The sequence below is a fragment of the Zootoca vivipara genome, chromosome 6 (genome assembly GCF_963506605.1).
Source record: "Zootoca vivipara chromosome 6, rZooViv1.1, whole genome shotgun sequence".
In the NCBI taxonomy this organism is placed as follows: Eukaryota; Metazoa; Chordata; class Lepidosauria; order Squamata; family Lacertidae; genus Zootoca; species Zootoca vivipara.
The window spans coordinates 76,347,122-76,369,129 of NC_083281.1; the positions used below are offsets into that span (position 1 = coordinate 76,347,122).

Here is a 22,008-nt window from a genome sequence, read left to right on the forward strand (position 1 = left end):
TGAAGTAAAAGTGTTTATTGGGAAAATTTCACACACAAGTGCTGGAGAATATTCATGAGCAATTCCCCACTGCCCCCAAGAACCACATATTTCTACAGAATTGCGGAGAACTGAATAGAAGATGGGGAAAATGAGAAACTATCTGAGGCTGAAGTTGGCAGAACCTCCCCTCTTCATGAGTGACTCACAAATTCAAGAGATTTCCTCTCACAGTTTTTTGACAAAGTCTACAATCCTGTCCATTAATTCAACTGCAGCGGGTAATCTGAACAGGCCTGCATCAAAGAGGTTTAGCACCCCATGAAACCCATTCTCAGCATGGAACCAGCTGACTTTCACCCCATGGTCCTCCAGACGTTTCTTGTACAGCAGTCCGTCATCTCGTAATACGTCGTACTCACAACTCACAATTAGGGTTTCAGGAAGCTTCTCGATGACAGAGTCGTCAGCAAAAAGGCAAGAAAAATCAGTTTCTAATGTCTCTGGCACTTGCCTATAGACTTCAGGTTCATAAGGAGCAAGTGGGACTTGCTTGTACCCTCTCCCCTTAAATCTCTCTGGAAGGTTGTCTGGACTCACCCACTTCCCATATTTCAGTCTCATTGAATCTGGCACATGAGAGCCCTTCAGGATCTGGCCTGCCAAAGAAGGGTCCTTTCCAATGTATATCAGACCATAGTAAGCAACGCTTTCCCGGAACAAGGGGGGCATATAGCCGTTCTGCTGATAGGAAGGCAGGTTGAGGTCCATAGCCTGGCTAGTCTGGTAGATCAGCACTTGAGCCCGTAGCTTTGGAAGGTCTGATCTATCCACCAGTTTCTGGGCAACAACAGCAGCATAATTGCCCCCAGCACTGTCCCCACCAACGATGATCTTGGAAGGATCCACCCCATGGGAAGCTGCGTTTTGAATTAAGTGTATGGTAGCAGCAAGGCAGTCCTTGTATTGAGCGGGAGGAAGATGCTCAGGAGACAGGCGGTAGCTGCAGAATCAAACAGAAGCAAAGAGGTAAGCTTCCAGAATATTTTCCAAATACATTCATGCACATAAGAGCACCATAAGGGCCTGCTAGATCAGACTCATGGCCATCTAGTATAGCATCCTGTTCTCACCAGGTCCAAGCAGCTTCCTAAGAGGCAGGTTCAAGCAGGGCCCAAGCACAAGGACATTCTTCAGCAGCATTCCTGCGAGTATCCATGAATAGCCCTCTAAATTCTTCCTGTATATGTTTATATGTGGGATGTGCAACCCAACTGGGATGTACACCCAGTGCTATTTTTCTAGGAAAAAAAGTCCAGAAATATGGTCCAGAAATCTCCAGGAACACATCCCTCATTCTCTTAGAATGGCAATGGTGCTCACCTGAGAGGTGCCAGAACCTACCTGAGTGGTGCTGGAACAGAGTTCCTGTGAGTTCCCCCTGAAAAAGTCCTGTGTACACCCCATCTGTAGATGGTTAACCTTTGAACTCATGCAGAATCCTTTTCAAGAGGCATTACCTCAGATCAGGGACACATTCCAGGCAGGTAAGATCGAAGGACGAGGGCACAAGACAGGGTCCATGATGTGAAAATTAGACACTAAGTGTCTGAGTGGTTTGACTGAGCAGTTCACTTTTTCCTTCTATAAAAGCTACACAAGACACACTCTTTTAAAGCTTAAATAACAAATATCTTTTACTTCCAGACCCTCCAAGTGTCCCTATTTTTCAGGGACACCCCTGATTTAACTGTTTGCCGAGGAAGAACTCCAGAGCAGAATATTAATGGCAGAGGTTGTTTATGTACTCTGTGGGTTATTTAGGCTGCCAGTATGTTAGTTGGTGAACAGTGAACGGAATGGAATGTGACCTCGTGCCACCCAGATAAGCTGGCAAATAACAGAACAGAGGAAGATAGTAATTAATTATCCCAACATACCAGGTCTGAAACAACAATGTACATGAAGGACTACACACGTTAAATGGATTATATACAGTGGTACCTCTACATACGAATAACTCTACTTACGAATGTTTCTACTTATGAATGGAGCTCCGTCCACCATCTTGGATGCAGTTTAGATAGGATTTTTTCTACTTACGAATTTTTAAATAGGATTGCTTCGACTTACTAATTTTTTTCTCCCAATGCATTCCTATGGCATTTGACTTACAAATGTGCGTTCGGAACGCATTAAATTCGTAAGTCGAGGTACCACTGTATTTATAAGATGAAACAGAGGCACTGTTTCAGAGGAGGAAAAACCGGTCAGCTGCAAAAATGGACTAACGTCTAGCGAAGGATGACAACTGAACATTAAACAAGAGAAGGTGCAGCTACAGGGAGGAATGATTGACACATGTTTGCAACAGCAGTGGGAGACCTGATTTTTAGAAATTAAATTTAAGGAATTTGGTCTGATTTGTAATAATTTGAAATATTAATTTAAAAATAATTTTAAAAAATAGAGAATCTGTCCTGGTTTCTGATTTGATCTCATAATGTGCTGCTTTCCCTTAGGACGTTCCCACTTTCACTGGATGAATGTCTTAGGGAATGGAGCTACCCAACCCCTGAGCCTTCTGAAGGCAATCCTGTATAGGAAAGGTTTTTAAAAAAAAGTTTAATGTTTTATTATATTTTGTATATGTTGGAAGCTGCCCGGAGTGGCTGGGGCAACCCAGTAAGATGTGTGTGGGGTATAAATAATAAAAGCATAATTATGGAATGGGATGTCCCTATTTTCATCAGAGAATTTTGGAGGGTATGTACTTAGTGCACTTTCAGTTGCAGATTAAATATACAATGCAGGTGAATGTTTCTTAAATTGCTAATTCATCTTTGAGCTACTCCCAGAGCTGGAATGGGGTTAGTTTAACCTCTGGTTAACTGAATTATTGTGTGCATGTCTAAAAAGTGTGTCACTCACAGGAAAAGCTTGGAAAGCTCTGTCTTACATAGATTAAAAACTGTTATAGACTAACTAACTGACCCTGAGGCAGACAGCAGAACAGCAGTTCAGCTGCTCTCACACCAAAGACCATAAATAGGGTAGCTGCCACTGCTGTACCAACTGCCATAACTGCCACAGGGTGTATGACGTCAGAGAATTCTATAGCTCTTGCGATTAACCCTTTACATATACCGTATATGAATTTGAATGCTAACATCCCAGAAAAGAAGGCTGTGGCCTGGGTAAGGAAGGAAAAGTGGCATTTGTGAGTCCTGAGGGCAAGAAGCACAGCTGGGTGGGTGTGTGAGAGAGAATTTAAACCCTGGTTCTGAAGGGTCCGCCCCCCGCTTCAAACAGGTGTGTGAATCCTGCCTTTCCAATGCTTATGGGTCCTCAAAAGCTGATTGACACAGTAAAAGGTCATTAAAAAACCACTAAAATCATTTAAAAAATCAAAACACAAGGGAGCACAGATAAAACAATGCTCCGGAGGCAGGTGGTAGCAGAGTTTTAAGCTTCCAGGATATTTTCCAAACACATTCATGAGCACATAGGACTACAAGAAGAGTCTGCTGGATTAGTTATCTATATCATAGCTGCCAACTCTCCCGTATTCCCCGGGAAATCCCCGTTTTTCCAGCTGTTCCTAGCTGAAAAAACGGATTTTTTTGTTTTTCCCCGGTTTATTCTGGCATGGCGGCCATTTTGGAACTGGGCGGAGCATGCTCAGAAGCGACTTTTGATGCTGCTCTTCCCAGTTCCAAAATAGCTGCAGTGCGACTTCTGGCGCGGCGGCCATTTTGGAACTGGGCAAAGCAGCATCAAAAGTCACTTCTGAGCATGCTCCGCCCAGTTCCAAAATGGTGGCAGCGCTACTTCCGGTCTGCTACTTCCGCCCGGTCCCTTATTTCTCCGACAGCAACTTGGCAGGTATGATCTATATATATAAAAATGTAGGCATCGCGTGCGCGGAGGTCACAGCCTTTCTCCATAACCGCTGAACTGTAATGTAACAAATTTGGCCACAATGTTCCATGCCCATCAGTGAGGGATCTGGCATTTTAAAAATTCCAAGAAAGCACAGCTTTCACACCTAAAATAGTGAAAAAATGCAAACAAAAAACACCCTACAGAACTAAACAAAATACCACCTTAATAAACAAACCTCTTAAAAAAAACCACAATAAAAAACCCATTAAGCCACATCTATCTATCTATCTATCTATCTATCTATCTATCTATCTATCTATGTAACAACTGCATGTGGGAGAGGGGGAATCACGGGGATAAACCGAGGGTAGGGAGAAGACAGTAAAAATCACAGGGATAAGCTGGTGGGGGGGGAAGGGAAAAGGAAACAACATGAATCAGAACAGGGTGGGGGAAATCACACTTCTTAAAATTAAAAACATAAATAAAACTACCAAAACAAACAAATGAAAATGCACAATCATAAGAAGACCAAAAAAATAAAAACCATAAATACAAGCACAAAGTTGAAACATCCGGAAAAGCATATTACATCAAAACACTAACCAAAAACAATTTATGCAACCAATACCATTCAAAACACAAATGACATAAATAACCCCCCCCCCGCAGAAAAAAATCCACAGCAATGCGTGGCCGGGTCAGTTGTATTATAATTTGGCATTGTTATAATAAGGCTATTATTAGATTATTGTAATTGAGAACTAATAAAAAATAATATTGGAATGTTGACAGCTTTCACGGGGAGCCTTTTTCTCTTGCAAGGAATATGACAAGGGATGCCATCAAAAATACAGCAACATGCTGGGTGCAAAGCACACACACACACACATTTTCCATTTGAAAGGACACGTGGTTGTATTTACTTACCCAACAGACACAACTACTGAATCAGTCTCCTTGGCGATTTTGCAACAGACATCTTGGTAGGATTCTAGCAAGATGAGAGGGAAATTTAAAATAGGGAGGTAATTATCTGCTGCCTCCAGTCTTGTCTTAAGAAGCACATTTTTGAACAGCAGTCTTTCAATATATAATGTATTTGTACATGCAATTTTTTTTGACATAAACCTTTTTATGGACATGTGCACATCACGCAGCTCAAGTACTACATTGTAAGAATCAGTCTCCTTGGCGATTTTGCTGCAGACATCTTGGTAGGACGCTTGAAAGTTGGAAGGGAAATTCTAAATATGGAGATCTTTCGCAAACCTGGGCTGTTTGTATCTACCTCTTCAGAGCAGACCCACCAACATGCATGGACATAAATCACAGCACAACCTGACCCATGTCATCCCAGAAGACCTCCTAAATTGTAGTTGGGAGGGTGACATCTTGGCTACTGATGTTCTACATGTTCAGAGACTACAACTCCCATCAGTTGCAGATAGGGATGGGTGAATCCGTCAATCTCAGTGTCTCTCGAGTTTCTCATTTCTCTAGTATACACATAAGAACCAAATCAGATCCTGCAGGATCAGACCAATGGTCCATCTTGTCCAGCATTCTGTTCTCACAGTGGCTAATCAAATGCTTCTGTAAGCCTGAAAGAAGGAACTGAGCACAAGAGCACTCTGCCTGCCCAAGGTTTCCAGCCACTGCTATACAGAAGCATTGCTACCTCCAGTCTTGCCTTTTAAAGCACATTCTGGAACACCAATCTTCCCTTACCTAATGTTTTTCTAAATGAATTTTTTGCTTACATAAGCCTTTTTGTGCACACATTTTCCAGTACTGTATGTGAATTTTGTGAACATCACATGGTTAGAGTAGTGCAGTGTAAGCATCAGAGACTAGCTTTGGGTTCACAAATAGCTTTGCAAAAGGCAAATTTAACAGGTTCACCTATAAAAGCAAACTCAATCCAATTACACACAGGTAAATCCTAGCCTTAAGAGATGTGGGGCACCCATCCAATGGTTTGCAAGCTTTCGTTTAGTTAACATGTTATTATTGATATGCATAGATGTATATTTTCCGAAACAGGAAAAAACAAACTTGTTATCAGAACCTCCCAAATGCCCACCTCAAAAAACATCTCTCCAGTCAGCATGGTCAACGGTCAGGGATCGTGGCTTTTGCATTTCAGGAAGCAAGATCTGCGACGGGCACACTTGTCTCCCACCACCACCACCACCACCACCACCATATCAATGTACCTACGGTAATAATGGCAAGCTCTCCTGACTCCCCACTTGATTCTAGCCTTCCTTCCTCCTGAAGTTTCTACTTTATAGGTAAAAATGTAAAGGACCTCTGGACGGTTAAGTCCAGTCAAAGGTGACTATGGGGTTGCGGTGCTCATCTGCCTTCAGGTGTTTGTCCACAGACAGCTTTCCGGGTCATGTGACCAGCATGACTAAAACAGCTTCTGGTGCAATGGGGTTACTAGGTTTCTACTTTATAAGCTGTTGCAAAGCAATGTCACTCAGAGCATGATCTGTACCCAAGAGTGTCAGTATGAATTGCTTACTTGTGAAATTGCTTTTGGTCTTGCAAATGAAAGCTGGTGCAAGTGCAGTTTATTGATTTGTGTTTGTTAAAGTTGACCTGTTTAACACATGTAGGTGTGGTGGCTGTGGGGTGGGGTGAGGTGAGGTGGGGGATTGGGTCAGGTGTCAACAGAAGCTTACCAGGTGTGGGAGGGTTGCTGGGTTGATAAGCAGAGCAATCAGGGGCAGCAATTATTATATGCCGTATTGGCCCGAATATAAGCCACATTTTCTTTCCAGATTCCGACTGTGAAAAGTTAGTGTGGCTTAAATTCAGAACCTTACAAAAATCCTTACCCGAGATGTGGGATCTGAGAAGCCATGATAACAAGAGCCTCCATTTATTTGTTTCTTCCTGTTGACCTAAGTCAGCATACCGGTATATGCGTTTAAATAAACATATGTAATCCAAAGCACATGTGTGCCCCTTGTCTCTTCAGGAACTATCAAAAACACTCTTGTATTTCAGTCCTGTAAACCTCTCTTACATTGATATCTTAAGCACATACAGTGGTACCTTGGTTTATGAACACAATTGGTTCCGGAAGTCTGTTCATAAACTGAAGCGTTCATAAACTGAAGCGAACTTTCCCATTGAAAGTAATGGAAAGTGAATTAATCCGTTCCAGACGGTCCACAGAGTACTTAAACTGAAGCGTTCATAAACTGAAGCGAACTTTCCCATTGAAAGTAATGGAAAGTGGGTTAATCCGTTCCAGACAGGTCCGCGGAGTACTCAACCTGAAGCGTACTTAACCCAAAGCATGGGTGTAATTGGTTCCGGAAGTCTGTTCATAAACTGAAGTGTTCATAAACTGAAGCGAACTTTCCCATTGAAAGTAATGGAAAGTGGATTAATCCATTTCAGATGGGTCCGTGGCGTTCGTAAACCAAAAATTCATAAACCGAGGTGTTCATAAACCGAGGTTCCACTGTACTCAGAAAGGAGATTCCAGCTAAACATTAGGAACACCTTTCTGATGGTAAGAGTTGTTCGACAGGGAACCAACTCCCTTGGAAGGTAGCAGGGCTTCATCAGCTGTGATTTCTTCATTGAAGGGTGTTGGTCTACATGACCCCTTGGGATCCCTCCCAACTCTACAATTCTACATGGGCTTACTTGAGTTCAATGGGGCTTGCCTCTAGATAAGTGTTATAGGCTCACATCCTTAATCTCTTACCGATGCTTCCAAACATCCCAGCACCTCCATGAAAGAACATAAATCCTTTCCTTGGGCCAGCAGATGGTGCTTTGGGCTGATAAACCCTCACAGGCACCCCGTCGAAATGCAGATCTTTGGCAAAGAGGCCGGGATCCACTCTTGGCGTGAAGAAATTCAGGACGAAGCGGATAAAGGCAACTTGTCTGCAGACACCCAGCAGTTCAAGACACTTCCCCTGTTGGGCAAAGGAAAAGTCTCATGAAAACAGTGCCCACATTTGCATCCTATTCACCAGGGATGCTATCTAACTAAATCCTATTTAAAGTAGACCCATGGAAATGAATGGGCGCTTGTTAGCCATGTCCATTAATTTCAATCGGTCTGCTTAGAATGGGACTATCATTAGAGGCAGCCCAGGGTCACTATGAGTGATCCAATGGTTAGTCTTGATGTTGAAACCCAAAAGCTTTCCTAAATCATGGTTTATTTGGCAACCCAAACACCAGCCAAGGTACAGAGGCAAAAGAAGCTGGGAAACAAGCTAAGCTCTGGAAAAACCATCCACAATCTGCTTGCTTGTTTTTCAGACAATATGTGCTTTCCTGAAGAAACCATGATGTAAACAAACCATATTATTAGTGTGAATAAAATATTTGTCTCTATGTGTGTCCCTCTACAGGGCAAAAATAAAGCCCTTGTAAAATATGATAATATCTTCATCCATAATCATCAAGTAAACTCATTGATTTTCCTCATTTCATGCTCTATTAAGCAGTATATGAATTGGTGAAATATTATTATTAAATAGATAAATTTGTATACCGACCTTCATACAAAGATCAAAGGGTTGTTCGCAGAATAAAAATACGAGATAAAAACACAAAATACGTAATAAAAAGATGTGCGAAGCAAACCAATAACACCTTTAAAAGATATAGAAGTGGTATATATAAAAGATATAGAAACCAAAAACATCCCTCCCTCATACACATTTAAAAGGACTTAGAAATGTTTTTGCCTGACACCAAAAGATTGTAAAGATTGTTAATAAGAATAAAAATAACTACATTTCTTAATCACCTTTCACATAAGAACCTGTTGCATCACATAATGGCTCATCCAGTCCTCAACTTACCACAATGCCAAGTTTTGAGAAGTTAAAATGACGGTAAAACTATTGAAATGTATATAAGGATTAAGGATTAAGGAATGATTGACTGCAAGAAGCTCAAACCTATCCATTCTGAAGGAAATCAGCCGTGAGTGCTCACTGGAAGGACAGATCGTGAAGCTGAGGCTCCAATACTTTGCCCACCTCATGAGAAGAGAAGACTCCCTGGAAAAGACCCTGATGTTGGTAAAGATTGAGGGCACAAGGAGAAGGGGACAACAGAGGATGAGATGGTTGGACAGTGTTCTCGAAGCTACCAACATGAGTTTGACCAAACTGCGGGAGGCAGTGGAATACAGGAGTGCCTGGCATGCTATGGTCCATGGGGTCACGAAGAGTCGGACATGACTAAAAGACTAAACAACAACATACTTGGAATTTTGCCTTGACTACATTGCAATGTAAACGCACCTTATACATACACTCACAATACAATAGCACAGCAAAGGAACCCCACCCATAATTGGCCTCCCCTTCCGCTACATAACTACGAATTTAACAAATTTGATGGCACAAGGGGGGGGGGAAACTGGTCCTGTGCCTAGCCGTTTTTGTGTATAGAGTCCTGTAGCGACGTCCAGATGGAAGTAAATCAAACAGGGATGCAAAGGATCTGCAACAATTACCTCTGCTCTCTTCCTAGCTCGGATAGCAAAAAGTGTCTCTGTTGAAGGCAAACTAACACCTATTAGTCATATATAAAGTCATAAAGAAAAAAATTAAAGATGCTTCTTCTTGTAAAACTATTGAAATGAATATAATTGAAAATCATTTTTTAAATTAAAAAAATTAAGATCATCATCATCATTTCTTAATCACCTTTCACATAAGAACGTAAGAATAACCTGCTGCATCACATAATGGCTCAACAAGCCCCCAACTTACCACAATGACCACCATAATGACAAAGCAGTGAATGACCCGAAGCTTTAATGGACTGTCAAATCCAGATGGGATTTTACTCCTGGAAAGATCATAATAAATTGCGAAGGAGAGAAGCAACAGGAAAATAATCCCTATAACTCCAATCACCCCAAGCACGAGGCCTAGAAGAAGCTCCATTTCACAATTACAAAGAGAGCAAGGAAAACACTGAGCCTACGATGTCAGTATTTGCTACTGTGTGGCTCCACCAGAGGTATCTAAGCTACTTAATAGTCTGTAGGCTGGTTGATTAAGTAATTCCCAATTAGCACACATACTCCCATGCAGATATTTCATCCATTGGAACACCAACAGCAATTTCATGGGTCTTGGCAGTGGCATAATGTGTGATGTGTGATTCAGGAATGTCAAGACCGGCCACTGATCAATCCAGTTCCATAGTGTCTGTCCCTGAGCTCTTCGGCTTTACATACCCCGGGTGTTCATTGCCTGAAGTTCACAACATTCCCAGCCAGCTTATGCCTATAGTCAGGAATGGTGGGAGGCATTGCCCGAGGTGGAAGAGGACTTGTGTGCACTGCCTGGCCCAAGATTTTCAAAGCTTCAGACACAAGTCCCATTCCTATCCAGAGATCTCAGGTATGGAACTTAAGCCCTTGCATATTCAAAGCATGGGCTAACTTCTGAGGTCCGTGTTGAGATGAAGTTTTCATTAAAATGTTTTCATTAAAGAGTTTCTTGGGTTACAAAAGCACATATATCACCTCTGTTTTCCGATCATAATGTCCTTTTTACAGATCAGTTATATTCAATGTGAGCTTGAATCTTGTATATGTATAAGGTTGGGGGAGAAGAGAAGTGTGGGGGTAGACTTCCGGTCTGCCGCGCTGGCGGAGAGGTGTAGAAACCTTGAGCTCTGAGGTTTCTGGCTCTGCAGAGGGGGGGGGAATCCGCGGGGGCCACGCGGATCCCCGTAAGAACCCCGGGAAGCGTCCCGGGGGGAAAATAGAGCAGGAGTGTGGTGAGGAGGAACTGTGGTGAGGAGGAACTGGGGTGATTTTTATAGGTGGATAAAACACGGTTTGAACTCGGAAAGTACTAAGGAGCTGGCTGAAATCTCTGGAGACATAGATTCCAAGGAAAGGGGGTAGATTTAGTTTTGAGGGTGGGAATAAAAAGGGGGTAAAAGATTTTGAAATATTTTTGGGCAAAAGGTTAGAGAATATTGGGTAATAAAGGTAAATAGAAATATGAAGGGTAAATGGTTAAAAAGAGGTTGTAAACTGGAAGAAAGAATGTAATATTAGATTTGGAAACTGCAATAATTAGTGATTAATAAGGAACTCAAGAAGGGGAAATGAGGAAGTCTGAAATGTTTAGATTAGAAATTGGAAAATATGACTATGTCTTTTTATCTTTATTTTGGTTTTTTTATTTTTCCTTCATTCTTCTACACAAAATTATTAAGAATTATTTAAGAATAAGGTTATGAAATGGGAGATAAGATGTAATTTTATGATGTTTAGTTAAGATTTGGAAATGGTAGAGTTAATTATTAATAAGGATTGTAAGAAGGGGAAGTGAGGAAATTTGAAGAGATAAGATGTGATAACATTGTTATTTTTCTTTTTTGTATTTTTGTATTTCATTTCTTTTTTAAAAAAATTCTTTTCCCCCCCTTTTTCTTTTTCGTTTTTCTTTTTCTATGTAAAATTCAATAAAGGACAGATCCTAAAGCTGAGGCTCCAATACTTTGGCCACCTCATGAGAAGAGAAGACTCTCTGGAAAATACCCTGATGTTGGGAAAGATGGTGGCCACAAGGAGAAGGGGACGACAGACGACAAGATGGTTGGACAGTGTTCTCGAAGCCACCAACATGAGTCTGACCAAACTGCGGGAGGCAGTGGAAGACAGGAGTGCCTGGCGTGCTCTGGTCCATGGGGTCACAAAGAGCCGGACACGACTAAACAACAACAAAGGTCCATTTTCAGAAACAGGAAAAAACAAACTTGTTATCAGAACCTCCCAAATGCCCACCTCAAAAAACATCTCTCCAGTCAGTATGGTCAATGGTCAGGGATCATGGCTCTTGCATTTCAGGAAGCAAAATCTGTGAGGGGCACAGTTGTCTCCCACCACCACCACCATATCAATGTATCTAATAATGGCAAGCTCTCCTGAGTCCCCACTTGATTCTAGCCTCCCTTCTCCTGAAGTTGCTACTTTATAGGTAAAAAGGTAAAGGACCTCTGGACAGTTAAGTCCAGTCAAAGGTGACAATGGGGTTGCGGTGCTCATCTCCCTTCAGGCTGAGGGAGACGGCGTTTGTCCACAGACAGCTTTCCGTGTCATGTGACCAGCATGAGTAAAGCTCCTTCTGGTGCAATGGGATTACTAGGTTGCTACTTTACAAGCTGTTGCAAAGCAATGTCAGAGCAATCAGGAGCAGCAACCTCAAGTTATAATATACATGCTTTTGAACCTCTCTGAGGTTCTATAAAATCAAGTGGCATATGCATTTTATAAAATGCATCATCAGTGGGGGACATTGTCCCTCCCCCAGGGGCTGCTTGCTGGAGTCCAGCTCCCCTGATCCCCAACCATTGACCAGTGGAGATGTGAGACCTGGGAAGCCATGATAACAAGAGACTCAGTTTGTTTTTTCTTCCTGTTGACCTAAGTAACCATCTCTCTCTCTCTCTCTCTCTCTCTCTATATATATATATATATATGTATGTATGTATGTATGTATGTATGTATGTATGTATTTATATATGTAAAAATCGTTCATCTTGTTCTGTCTTTTAGATGCAATCAATGGTCTGAGTGATATATCTTCAAAGTGTTGACGCGGAATAATTCCTTTCTGGGCTAAATGAGCCTTTTCCCTTAAGATTTTGGTTGTAATTCTATGACTACCAAAGCTTAGAAGAACTTTTTTGGAATATCCATCGTTAGTGAGCCTCTTGATTGCTTTTAAGTCAATGGTTCCACCCTCAAGGCCTAGGAGCAGATTTAGATGATGTCTGGCCCAGAAGGTTGACTCCCAGTAAGGTAGGGGCCCTCTATATGGAAAAATGTGGAGAACAATCTCGCATGGCCTCAATATCAGGTTGACTGAGTGAGGGGGGCTTTTTCTGGTTTTTAGCTGATTTAGAGGTGTAAATTTATATTTGTTCTGTTTATCTCCGGGGCTTGTTAAGGATGGCAAAAAGGGAGTGAGTTGCCTCCTTTCGTCTGGATTATCCAGCTTCTTGGAGATGTTTTGTAATTGTTCAAAGATTTTTTGAACTGTTTGAGCAGTCAATAGGCAGCATTCCTCCAGCTGTTCCACCTTTCTATCAATTAGTACTTGTGCCTCGATTATGGGAGTAGTAGCCTTGTCCTCAGTTATTCCTAGGGATATCTCTTCAACTGTCTTTCCATGTAAAGATTTGAGGGAGGTTTTGGGGGGAGATATGTGCTGTTTTTGAGGTAGCAGGTAATTATCTAGATTACTCTGTTTGAAACCAGAGGACTCTGAGTCAGTTTCCATATCAGGACATCTGGGTCTTAAAAAGCATATTAAAAAAAGGAATCTTCTCTTATATCATTGCTCTTCACATCTTCACATCCACCATGCAGGGCCAGATTTAGATTTGATGAGGCCCTAAGCTCCTGAAAGTGCAGGTAGATAAATAGGTACTGAAAGTGCAAGTAGATAAATAGGTACTGCTATAGCGGGAAGGTAAACGGCGTTTCCATGTGCTGCTCTGGTTCGCCAGAAGCAGCTTTGTCATGCTGGCCACATGACCTGGAAGCTGTATGCCGGCTCCCTCGGCCAATAATGCGAGATGAGTGCTGCAACCCCAGAGTCGGTCACCACTGGACCTAATGGTCAGGGGTCCCTTTACCTTTACCTTTTAAGCTACTGAAGGTAATGGGGCCCTTTATATGTCCAGCTGTCCTTTGTCAACAACAAATTGTCACTGTTTTTTGTATTGAATATTTTAGGGAGCACTCTAGCAGGCAGGGCCCATTACTTACACCATAGGAGCCTACACAACACAAAACACTGTCGCTGTATGTAGGTTTTATTTTATTTGCTTTTTATCTTGTATTTTGGAAATGTACAGTCATACCTCGGTTTAAGTCTGCTGCGGTTTGAGTACTCTTGGTTTGAGTACTCCGCGGACCCGGAAGTGTTTACTTCCGGGTTCCACGGTGCACGCATGCACAGAAGCACTCTCTCGGCGCTTTGCGCATGCGCGGAAGAGGCACTCCGTTTAAGTACTGCTCGGGGAGCGAACGGCTCCCCAGAACCAATTGCGTCCTTAAACTGAGGTACCACTGTACATCCAGGGTTTTTTTTCCTTTATATTTTTGGGCCCCTCCAAAAGAGTGGGGCCCTCAGCTATAGCTTGTTTAGCTTATATGTAAATCTGGCATGTCCACCTCATAACCCATAATGTTATAATTCTGAAATGATTTCCCCTGTTCTCATGCCCCAGCTGTTTTAGGTAGATTTCATCCAAGCTGGGTAGCACTTTGCTTCTTAGATTTTGAACATCTAAATAGTTGCTCGGATGAACTTGCCATGAATTAATTCCTATATGACTTTTGTTTCTTCTCCCTGTCCCACTCTCAAAAGGGAAGGATCTTGGAAAACCTACATATCTGCACACAAATCCAGTTTGTTCGGTTTGTGCGAAACAGCCGGAAACTGGGGAAAGAAAATGCACTCTTCATTAAAGACACAAAGTTTAAGCATGTGCCTGTCTGGATTTACCAACCAAAGACTCCCTCTGCTGGCCGAAGGAGGGGGGTCGTGTTCTTTCATGGAGGCGGCTGGGTGTTCGGAAGCATCCGTGAGTTATGCCCAAACTTAATCTGCGTCAATGTCTGAATGAAGTGGGGATAACACATATGCACAGAGCATTTGCAGAGAGATCTCCTCTGAATTAAGACCCAGTTCATAATAAGGTTTCTCCTCAAAGTCATCAGCCATCTACCAACACCAAAGCATCCCACCCCCAAAATAATCTCAAGCCAAAGGGGACTTTCTGAAGTCAGGATGTGCCTTAACAACAATCCTAGGTGCTGCAGCTATCATTTATTGACAAGTTTCAAAGTAGTTGTTGATTTCTGTGCATCGTTGTTGTTGCTGCTGCTGTTTTGTTTTGTTTTGTTTTGTTTCGTTTCGTTTCTTATCCCACCATCCCTCCAACAAGCTCAAGTTGACCTGCACAATTCTCCCCACAATTATATCCTCAATTATATCCTCTCAACAACCTTGTGAGATAGTGTTTCTCAAACTTGGGACTCTAGCTGTTGTTGGATGAGCTGGGAGCATAGTTGCCAAGTTATCCCTTTTTTACAGGGATTTTCCCTTATGCTGAATAGGCTTCCTCACGAGAAAAGCGAAAACTTGGCAGCTATGGCTGGGAGTTGCAGAAACACTGCATGGGTGGGAAACCTTTAACTCTCTTGATGTTGCTGAACTCTAACTCCCGTCAGCCCCAGCTTGCCTTACCAAAGGTGATGAGTCCAGCAAAATCTGGAGGACCAAAGGTTCCCCATCCTAGCTTTAGAGGAAACAACATTAACCTTCTAGTCCTCGTGGGCTCTAGAGGAAAAACGTTGAAATCTTTTTGAAGAGACTTAAAAATCAAAAGGGGGTGGTCAAGGCTTTCCAGTATAAGGCTGGAGCTCTGCATCTTGGACCACTTTTCAGTGGGGTTATATTTATTTATTAGTTCCCCTTGTACACGTGAAACTCGGAAAATTAGAATATCGTTGAAAAGTGCATTTATTTCAATAATGCAACTTTTTATTTTTTATTTTTCTTTTAATTTTTACAAATGCTTTCTTTTGGAAATTCCACAGTATTAAAACAAATAGTTACAACAATGCAAAATTAAGCAAAAATAAACATCACTATTACATTTCATTAATTGCATTCCATTTATAATTGACAAATAATTACAATTACAACACCTATCTCATATATTGGTTTCACCTTTTAAGTTGCGTTACTGAAATAAATGCACTTTTCGATGATATTCTAATTTTCTGAGTTTCACCTGTAATTAACTTGCTAATTTATCCCACCTTACGTCTCTGTTCTTCCCTCAGTCACTGGAAACTAATGGACAAAAATATTTTGGGAGGCGGGGCAGAGATCTGCATTTTGGAACTAGAAGAAACTGTAGGCTTGGGATTTATATATTTATATGGTTTACAATAATGCAATTCTACAATTTTACCATTCTCCCATCCACTCACTGTTGGCCAAAGGGGATGGAGTCTGACTGGGGCAGGGCCTGATGGTATCTGTACCTCCTTCCCTCCCTCTCTTCCTTATCATGGGGGAAAACATACTTATTTTCTCTATTTTGTCAAATGAATATAGTGCGATAACATCCTCAGGGAGTTTGTTCTCTGTTAATTTTGTTGAAATATATTTTTGGTGGTGATGAGGTTCTTCTCATTAACTGTTGCACCTGGGAGGTACATAAGCAAATCATCACATCTCACTAATGAATAAATACATGGATAACTCTGGGAATATTTTCGTTTCAGAAACCCATGAAAATATCTGCCACTATTTGGCCCGAGAGAGTGAATCTGTGGTTGTGTCTGTGGAGTAAGTCAATGTATTCCGCCCCACCCAGCCCCCAGCCCCCCATGGTTGTGATATAGCATTTACTCAACCACAGCATGGCAAGATGTTAAGAGCAGCTCACTTGCCGGCTGGAGAAGGAAGCCTAATTGTGTGGTTGCCCCATGAGCCGCAACTTACCTCAGCTCTCTATCCACCTTCCAAAGAGCACTGAGCAAGTCGGGTAACCCACTGTACATGCCAGACCTTTTGTCTATCTAGCTCAGCATTGCTCACCTCAGGGAAAGGGCGCCCTTTGCAGCCCAAGGAGAACATTCCCTTTGTGGACCAACTTCCAAGTCTGCCTGCCCATGGAGCAGTGGTGTAGCATGGGTTGCCAGCGCCTAGGGCCATGCAGAGCAATGGAGTGGGAAGGAGGGAAACAGAGCATTCAATTGCCTAATAGCATCCGTGTCACTGCCCCTGTGGCCCCCTCCCATGCTATGCCACTGCCATGGAGGGTAAGCCCATGTGCCTAAATGGCATATAGGGGGAAATGGGGCCCTTCACCACCAACCTCGGTCTTGATTCCTCCAAGCCCTGCTGCCTTATTATTTACAACCCAATACCATCATATCAGGAGGTCCATTCCACACAATGTAGGAAGCAGGTCATTGGTATTGTGGCATCTACCTCCTCCTGTTAAATATTATAGGTGCTGTGAAGATACTCCTCCTACAACAAGCCTTTTGAGACCTATTTTACAGTCTGCATCTGTATTGCACCTGCTCTTATGATGTTTTAGTTCAGGCATAGGCACCCTTGCCTTTCCAGATGTTTTGGAACTACAACTCCCATAATCCTTAGCTAACAGGGCCAGTGGTCAGGGATCATGGGAGTTGTAGTTCCAAAACATCTGGAGAGCCAAGGTTGCCTATGCCTGTTTTAATTGCTTTTTTCATTTGTGTGCTGGCCGCCCTTAGCTTCTTTGGGATGTAGGGTAGAATATATTTTGATTGATAGATAGATAGATGATAGATAGAGAGAGAGTAGGTATGGTTTGTCTGCTTCCTCCTTAATCTCAGCATTGCTCCTGAAGAAGAGCAGAGAGGAGATAAAGGGAAAGAGTAGAATTAGTGGTAGTTGTCTGTCAATGGCTCTGGCTCCACCTGCTGGTGGGCTTCCTGCCTTTCACCCTATGGGGACTGGCCACTATTTGATCATTCAAAAGCAGCAGCATCATACACAATCTCAGATGGGGATGATTTACTGTAGATTGATTTTGCTTTAGGTACCGTCTGGCTCCTGAGCACAAGTATCCAGCCCCTCTCAACGACTGCCTTGCTGCCACCACCCACTTCCTGGAGACTGCAGAAGACTATGGTGTGGACAACACCTGTGTCATCATTGCTGGCGACAGCGCAGGCGGCTGCCTGGCTGCCACTATCTCCCAGAGTTTAGTGAATAGACCAGGCCTTGCAAAAGTGCGTGCACAGATCCTCATTTACCCAGGCCTCCAGGCTGTAGACTTCAACTTGCCTTCATACCAGCAAAACCACGCCGTGCCCATTTTATTCAGGGAATGGGCTGCTTTTTACATCTTGCAACATGTGAATGGAGAAGCTTCACTCCTCGAAGATATTTTGGAAGGCTCTCATGTTCCGGTGAACCTGAAATTGCAGTACAAGAAATGGCTGAGTGCAGAAAACATCCCGAGCGAATTTAAAACCAGAGGCTACAAGCCCCTAGCGACAGTTCCCTGTGATGATGAAGTCTACAACAAAGTGAAGGTTCTGAGTTCTTCAGAGTGTTCGCCCCTTCTTGCCGACGATGCCATTGTCCGCCTGCTTCCTGAGACCTGCATCGTGACCTGTGAATATGATGTCCTGAGAGATGATGGATTACTCTACAAGAAAAGACTGGAGGACAATGGCATAGCAGTGACTTGGTACCACATTGAAAGTGGGTTCCATGGGATTCTAAGCTTCTTCGACAGAGACTGGTTGAATTTCCCTTCTGGTAAAAGAGGGCTGGACAAGATAGTCAATTTTATAAAGAGCTTATAAAACCAAAAAGCATCTTTCTAAATCGGGGGTCTCTGACCATTTTGGACCAGCGGGAACATTCTGAACTTTGAGAGAGTGCTGGGGCACCAGTCATAAAATACCCCTCCATACCCTGGAGGGGCTATGATATGACACTACAGTAAATGGCTGCTAGGGGGTATGGCATAATGAAAAATGGCTGCCGTGGGGAGCATGGCATAACACAGAGAGAGAAACACACCCAACCTTATGCTTACAATGGGAATTGAGCTGTCTTCTGCTGGTTCTGATTATGGAAATCACACACACACTGATGCCGTCATGGTCTAATAACCACAGGGAGTTTTTCTCAGTACAGTGGTACCTCATGTTGCAAACGGGACGGGACCTGTTCCAGCGACCTGTTCACAACATGAAAGGACCGCAACATGAAGCGCTGCATCTGCGCACGTGCATGACACAATGTGGTGCTTCTGCGTATGCGCAAAGCACGATTTAGCACTTCTGCACATGCGCGCAATTCATAGACACGCCAAAACCAGAAGTAACCTGTTCCTGGATTTCTGGGTTCAGTGTGTCCATAACCTGAAAAGACACAACATGAAGTAGACGTATCCTGAGGTATGACTGTACTGAGAACAATATACATATTGAGAACAATATACGCTGGTTCAGTTACAAAATCGTGGAGAAGGAGTCTGGTAGGACAAGAGTTAGCATCCCCCTGCCCTTAAAGAGAGTCCATATGTACATGTTAAACAGTTTAATAAATTGTTCTATGCACACTTATGTTCATGTGGCAACCCTAATAGTGCCTATGGTCCAAGGTTGTTGAACCCTTTTTAAAAAATTCTTCATATGGATGATATTCAGGAAAAGAAGCAACCTCAATAAATGTTTGAATGTCGCCAATTTAAAGACAAGGTAATTGGGAAACAGCTTTGTGTCTTTCAGCTTTTTGTGCCAACTTTTCCCCCCGCAGGGGATCAGTCATGTGACCATTCTTGGCAAACCATTCCTACAAACCCTCAAATGTTTAGATGCTTTTTTAGAGGAGCAAGACTGGAGTCTGTACCCAGTATCCCTGGGGAGCAACTGGAGTCCCAAATCCCTGGGAGGGTTCCCTACCCCACAATTTAACAAAAATAGAGTGGTGGTCAGAATGCTGGACTAGGATCCAGGACATCAGGGTTCAAATCCCCATTCCACCATCCACTCAGTCATGAAGATATTATATGATGTTTATTAGACCAAGGAGAAAGGGGATAGAGACCTTGTGTCGCTGGGAGGAGGCCAAGCAGGGAGCCCAGTGCGACATGGCTTCCTCTCTCACGCTCAGGAGAAGCCAGCCATTGAACCAGCCATTGATCCTGTGCTCAGCCTCCTCCGCCTGCTCGTCATCAAAGGGGCCCAGCCCTCTACCAGAAAATATTGGGAGGGGGAGGCAAATACCCCACTAGGCATTGGTGTGCCTGCATTCTGACCACCTGGTCCAAAACAATAGCCAGATGGGCACATCAGATTGTATCCGATGTTAGCTCCACTCACAGCAGGCCCACAGGAGTTAGCATACCATAGATCTTTTAATTTCAATGGGTAAACTCTGAGCAGGAGATCCAACCTGTTTTGTACCAACCGAAGCTTCTGAGATATCTTCAAAGGTAGCCCCACACTAAATGCATTGCAGTAGTCTACCTTGGCAAATAACAAATGCATGAGTAAAGGAGGCAAAATCAGACAGTGTAGTTAGAGTTGCAATAGGACTACAAGTGTGGTGTAGTAACCAGAGTGTAGTGGTTAAGAGCGGTAGACTCGTAATCTGGGGAACTGGGTTCGCGTCTCTGCTCCTCCACATGCAGCTGCTGGGTGACCTTGGGCTAGTCACAATTCTTTGAAGTCTCTCAGCCCCACTCACCTCACAGAGTGATTGTTGTGGGGGAGGAAGGGAAAGGAGAATGTTAGCCGCTTTGAGACTCCTTCGGGTAGTGATAAAGCGGGATATCAAATCCAAACTCTTTTTCCTCCTCCTCCTCCTCCTCCTTCCTTTTGTTTAATTTAAACCCTGCCACTTGACCAAACTCTTGATTTTTTTCCATTACTTTAGGGAGAGAACTTTTTGGATCTTTTACCGTAATTACCAAATCATCTGCAAAGGCCTTCATTTTATGTTCACTCTTCTTTACTTTTATCCCTACTATTTCCTTATCTTTTATTATATTTCTAGTCAGCACGTCTAGGACTAGAATGAACAATAAAGGTGATAACGGGCAACCTTGTCTGGTTCCTTTTTGTATATTACATTTATTTGTTATTATTCAATTTACGATTATCTTTGCATTCTGCTCTGAGTAAACAGCTCGTATCCCCCTATTAAAGTTTACACCTAAACCCATCTGCTCCATCACCCTTTCCATGAGGTCCCAAGAAACATTATCAAATGCTTTCTCCGCATCTATAAACATCAAGGCAGCTTTGTTCTCATTTCTAACTTCCAGGTATTCAATAATATTCAACTCATTTCTAATATTATCCTTAATTTGCCTTCCTGGAAGGAATCCAGCTTGATCCTGATGAATATGATCTTTTAAAACATTTTTCAATCTATTTGCCAACACAAATACAAATAATTTGTAATCAATCATTATTTAGTACAGTAATGATATAGGCCTATAATATTTAACCAATGTTATATCTGAATCCTGCTTCAGTATGAGAGTTATATAGGCCTCTTTCCATATTTCTGGGACTTCACCTGTTTTTAAATTTTCATTCATAGTATCTCTCAATGGGTTTACAAGCTGTTCACTCACTTTTTAATAATATTTAGCCATTATTCCATCTGGCCCCAGTGATTTCCCTGCCTTTGCTTGATTTATTGCATCTATAATTTCCTGCATGGTTATTTCTTGGTTTAAAATGCTTACTTGTTCTGTTGGGATGTTACTGTTTTTTACATATTCTTCTATCTGAACTTTCTTTTCTGCTCCCTTTCTGTAAAGATCTGTGTAGTATTTTATGAAGACTTCCCTCATTTCCTTTTTTTAAAAGTTATTTTACCATTAAATTATATCCTATTTATATGATTTTTTTTGTTCACTTTTTCTCAGTTGCCATGCCAGAAGCTTCCCTGATTTGTAGTGTTTTCAAAAAAAGTTGTTTTGTCTTTTTAATTTTCCATGCTATTTCTTCGCTAATTAGCATGGAGTATTGCGACCCAGGTGGCGCTGTAGTTAAACCACTGAGCCTAGGGCTTGCTGACCAGAAGGTCGGCGGTTCGAATCCCTGTGACGGGGTGAGCTCCCGTTGCTTGGTCCCAGCTCCTGCCAACCTAGCAGTTCGAAAGCATGTCAAAATGCAAGTAGATAAATAGGACCCGCTACAGCGGGAAGGTAAACGGCGTTTCCATGTGCTGCTCTGGTTTGCCAGAAGCGGCTTTGTCATGCTGGCCACATGACCTGGAAGCTATACGCCAGCTCCCTACTGGACCTAATGCTCAGGGGTCCCATTACCTTTTACCTATTGCGACCATGGTAATTTTATTGCCTGTTTTGCTGTTTCTTTATTAGGAGTTTTATTTAACTCTTTTTCTTTCTCTGCTATTTTATTTATAGTTTCTTTCCTTCTTTCCTCTTTTAACTTCCTTTTAATTGCATTTTGTTGAATAAACAGTCCTCTCATCACCACCTTGCTAGCATCCCAGGCTTTTTGCAGCCCAGCTCCTTTATTCAAATTTAGTTCAAAATATT

The 22,008-nt window shown here is 42.5% G+C and overlaps 2 protein-coding genes across 2 annotated transcripts; one reads left to right on the forward strand and one right to left on the reverse strand.

The window, feature by feature from the left end:
- Positions 1-9,913, reverse strand: LOC118086122 (arylacetamide deacetylase-like 4). The gene is made up of 4 exons (XM_035117400.2): positions 9,636-9,913; positions 7,598-7,814; positions 4,795-4,858; positions 1-982 (listed from the first exon to the last, which is right to left on the reverse strand). The coding sequence occupies exons 1-4, from the start codon at positions 9,810-9,812 to the stop codon at positions 208-210; spliced, it is 1,233 nt and encodes a 410-aa protein (XP_034973291.1). The 5' UTR covers positions 9,813-9,913; the 3' UTR covers positions 1-207.
- Positions 9,914-14,225: 4,312 nt separating this feature from the next.
- On the forward strand, positions 14,226-19,698 carry LOC118086123 (arylacetamide deacetylase-like 3; the record flags this gene model as incomplete). Its single annotated transcript, XM_035117401.2, has 3 exons — positions 14,226-14,484; positions 16,199-16,262; positions 17,509-19,698. Coding segments are annotated over 3 exons (1,098 nt in total), but the record flags the coding sequence as incomplete, so codon positions are not given.
- Between the last annotated feature and the right edge of the window lie 2,310 nt (positions 19,699-22,008).